The sequence below is a fragment of the Hylaeus anthracinus genome, unplaced genomic scaffold (genome assembly GCF_026225885.1).
Source record: "Hylaeus anthracinus isolate JK02 unplaced genomic scaffold, UHH_iyHylAnth1.0_haploid 13280, whole genome shotgun sequence".
NCBI lineage: Eukaryota > Metazoa > Arthropoda > Insecta > Hymenoptera > Colletidae > Hylaeus > Hylaeus anthracinus.
In genome coordinates, this window is record NW_026534454.1 from 1 (window position 1) to 3,974 (window position 3,974).

Below are 3,974 nucleotides of genomic sequence, written 5' to 3' on the forward strand. Positions count from 1 at the left end.
TCGGACAACATCTTCGCTAAGGAAAAAGTTACTTCAAATCACCCCCCCGAACCACTTCCCACCTCCCCTTTTCAAGGACCTCCAACATTTCTGGAACACCCTCTATACACCGTATCAATCCCATCGCTAACTAACGAATCCCTAAATCGTCGTTTCCTTTCACTGGATCCCGCTTTCTCGGATTATGGCATCACGACGCAAGGCGTACTTTTTTTCGGAGCTTCTTGTCGATCGGTAAAAGTCGGAAACGAACGGACGACCACGAAAAACCGAGGCCAAAGTTCTACCGGAGGAGATGGAAAACGAAGAAACGATATTGGAAGTTGCTGCGCTGGAACGGTACGTAACGACACTTGCTCATCCGACGAACAACGGTATTATCAATTTTCTGTAAGTGGATGCGGTTGTTGGTCGACGAGCATGATTCAGAAACTAATCGTAGTAATTTTGTATCGGGTAAATTTCCGTGGAATCAAGTTTAAACGACGATGGATTCGTTCGCGAAAACGAGAGATCCGAGTTGTATTCGTAATGGTATGCTTCCGAAACCAGCGAAAGTACTTTGACGATTTCCTGTACTCGCGTTATCACTTCTTAGACGAAGAAAAAGAAAACACCCCAAGCTATTTTTGCTTGTTGCGGTCGTGCCAGCATCCCGAGACCGCAATTGGTCTGGTATAGGGTAAATACCGAGTAAAGAAGTACCGAGAGTAATTGCTGTCGCGGTGCTCGGTGATCGGGAAAGACGAGAAAGCTGCGGCCAAGCGAAACCGTATAAAACGTTCCAAACACGGCCATCTCTCATCAGTTCGACGAATATCTAAACTACCGACGACAACCAGCAAATCGACGATGAATAATTTGGTAAATTTCGCTTTTTCTCATCTAATTCGAATAATTTTTCGCTTCGCATTCTTTTCTGATTCTTTTCGAAAATGAACGCTAATTGTTGAAATGAATGAAATGGTAACGATAACAATGTGAAAATATTTGCGTACGCGGTACACACGCTATTGTTATCTGAACGCGACGAACGACTTAAGGGAACAAAGAAATCTACTCGTCGCTTTCGCAACAAACAAATGGGAACGCGATCTAATTGGTCCCATTAGCCGAACAGCTAATCACCGGATGAGGTAGTTCGCGTTACGTCGATGATATCGCGCACTTAAATTGCAAATACCAGTCAATTGGCCCGTCGTAAAATAACTAATAACCGACAAAACACGACCGATCGGCTTAACCACCGGCACGATGTCATCGAGGACGTCATCTCCTGCATTTGACGCTGCGACAATTGTGTTTCATATATTACCAGCTCTAGAGGTTCTTAAACTCGTCATAGATTTCTTTAATACTTGTTGCGCATACAGGATACATTTATTTTTACGGGATGATTACTTGGGAATTAAAAATTACGAGCATTACTTTTGCTTTTCACTTTTATATAAATTATCCGTTTGCAGTCGAGAGGTAACTCTCGGTTTTCTTTACGTTTACTTTCTTTGGAACCAGAGGTGGGCAAAATCCTAGGCTTCGAATAAATCTGAAATTTCTCGATTCTCAAATCTCAAATTAGAGATCTCATTTTCGAAGTGAATCTAAGATTAGCATTCGTGACAATAGAATGCTAAGAAAGCATCTCGAGTTACTGATAGATATTGATAGATATCAGAGAAAAAGGCCTCGAGTGCAAAGGGTTATTACTTATCGAGTCTCTCGATGAATATACGAGCGTAGCCTGCGCATGCGCACTGTTTCCAGCGCCGTCGCTCTCTATCCTTCTCGCACACTACATCTTTCTCTTTCGCACAGCACCGGTAGATGGCGCCACCGGCGCGAAATTTAAATTCTGCCCCAACTAATCACCGAAAATCATTTATAACTCTTTAATTTCAAGCGAAATCATATCGATACCAGTTCTTGAATGTTGCTAATGATCTATATTATCTTCCACGAGTACCAAGGTCCGTTATTCGTATGCAAAAAGTTAATAGAAAATAGAATAAAACGAATTATTTAGTTTCACTTTCCTTTACGTTCCCTCCTGATTCCGTAACAATATTTTGAAAGTTTTAATCTAGCATACACTCTTAAATCCCCGATTATGGTATTTCAGAGTGCAGCATTGATTCTGTTGTGCGGCGTGTATGGTGCTTTGGGGGGTCGTCGTTACCTAGCCATACCCGTGGACGGGGTCGACGTGATCGAGCTGAGCCCGATCGCGCCGGCTGTGACCAGATACACGCGACAAATCGACGCTCATGTACCTGTAGCGGTTCCTAGCGTTCACCAAGACGATCCGGAGAACCCACGCTCGGAGAGATCGATCTCACCGATTCTGGATTACGTGGATTTCGGGGGCTACACGGCCGGCAACGGAGGTTTCAGCTGGTACGCCGATTATCCGGCACATCACTGACCATCATTAGGGAAACAGTGGACGTCGCGATCGATCCAGATCGATCCTTCTGGAGGACTGTTCTATGGCCAATGAACAATGAACACTTGGAATAAATGAAAATGTTGGTCGTGAGAGGGATAAACAGCTGGGAAATTTACAAATTTAGCCATGAATTCCAAAACTGCGTAAGTTCGCTAATTGACGCGAGAGATGATTTGTAATTGAGGTTAGTTAAATTTATTTACCAATTGAGACGAGAAAATCATCGAGGTGTTTCTCAGTGATTAGACTGCGGATGTTTATACAATTTGTGTCGCTTTGGAATTCATGGTTACAATATACAGGGTGTCCCAAAAACAGTTGAAAGGAGTGGTGGGGGGGGGGGGGTGAAACATCTTTTTTCTTAGCGGAAATGTTATACGAGGCTTCGTTAGGGAGATATTAACGAAAAACTCTGACCAATCAGAGCGCGAGTATTACAGTGAAGCGCCCGCGATAGGTTACGCGCTAGGCGGCCGACCAATCAGAGCGCAAGTATCAGGCTGGAGTGCCCGCGGTAGCGTATTTCCGTTAATATTTCTTCAACGAAGCCTCGTATAAATTTCCACTAAGGAAAAAGATGTTTCAAATCACCTCCCGAACCACTCCTTTCAAGGTGTTACAATATTTTTGGGACACCCTGTATTGGCATAAACACTGGCGACTATCTTGATCTTCTTCAGGTGAACTTTAAATGAAAAGGTTTAACGTAAGATGAGACGGACGGTGTTTAGCGTAGTGAGTAACGTAGCAGGCTGGAACTCCGTGGAGCCCGGGTTCGAATCGCGGCGGAGGAGGTCCACTTTTTTCACGCGATATTCCTACATGAAATATTAATAATAAAATTCTCGTGTTTATACTGTTTAGAAAATAATACAAAAATACGTTAAAAATAAAAAGAGAAGAATTTATAAAAGTATCAATTATGTTATCTAGAACCTCGGAAGCATTCTTGAGTTCTAGAAATTTGATAAATTAAGTGGTAGCAAAGAATGTCCGCAGATTGTTGTTATATGGTATAACGATAAACGTCGTCGTTGTGTTTAATTGACAGTTATTCAAATAATCCGTAAGTCCAATCGAAACTGTGTTCGAATAACACACCCACGAATTTTCGTTCATTGAAATTTAACGAGCTTTATGTTGAGAGCTATTTCGGGAAAAATAATGAACACTCGAAGCATTGCGCAATTCGAATAAGTACCTACATTGTTACATTCTACCGTTTCAAGTTCTGTTATACCGTTGTAACTGTTCGTCATTATTGTTGAAATAAAACAAGCGTGAATTGCTCGACTCGAAAGTTTAAAATATTTGATTCCTACCCACATAATTATAGAAAGACTGATTTTTAGTCCAAAAATAAATCTTCCTTTTCAAAAAAGCCGATTTTAACTATTATACATTTAAATTTAGCACACAGAGTTTTAAATACATATACAGTCTTTTAAATATTTTAAAAGGCATTGTTTAATTCAAAACCTTATAAAATTAATTTTTCAATTTTCACCTGCATCCTTTCAATACAATA

General features: G+C 41.2%; 1 protein-coding gene across 1 annotated transcript; it reads left to right on the top strand.

Moving 5' to 3' along the window:
• Positions 1–351: 351 nt before the first annotated feature.
• Positions 352–2,755, top strand: LOC128892662 (uncharacterized). Its single transcript, XM_054153194.1, has 2 exons — positions 352–864; positions 2,120–2,755. The coding sequence occupies exons 1-2, from the start codon at positions 853–855 to the stop codon at positions 2,420–2,422; spliced, it is 315 nt and encodes a 104-aa protein (XP_054009169.1). The 5' UTR covers positions 352–852; the 3' UTR covers positions 2,423–2,755.
• The last annotated feature ends 1,219 nt before the right edge of the window (positions 2,756–3,974 follow it).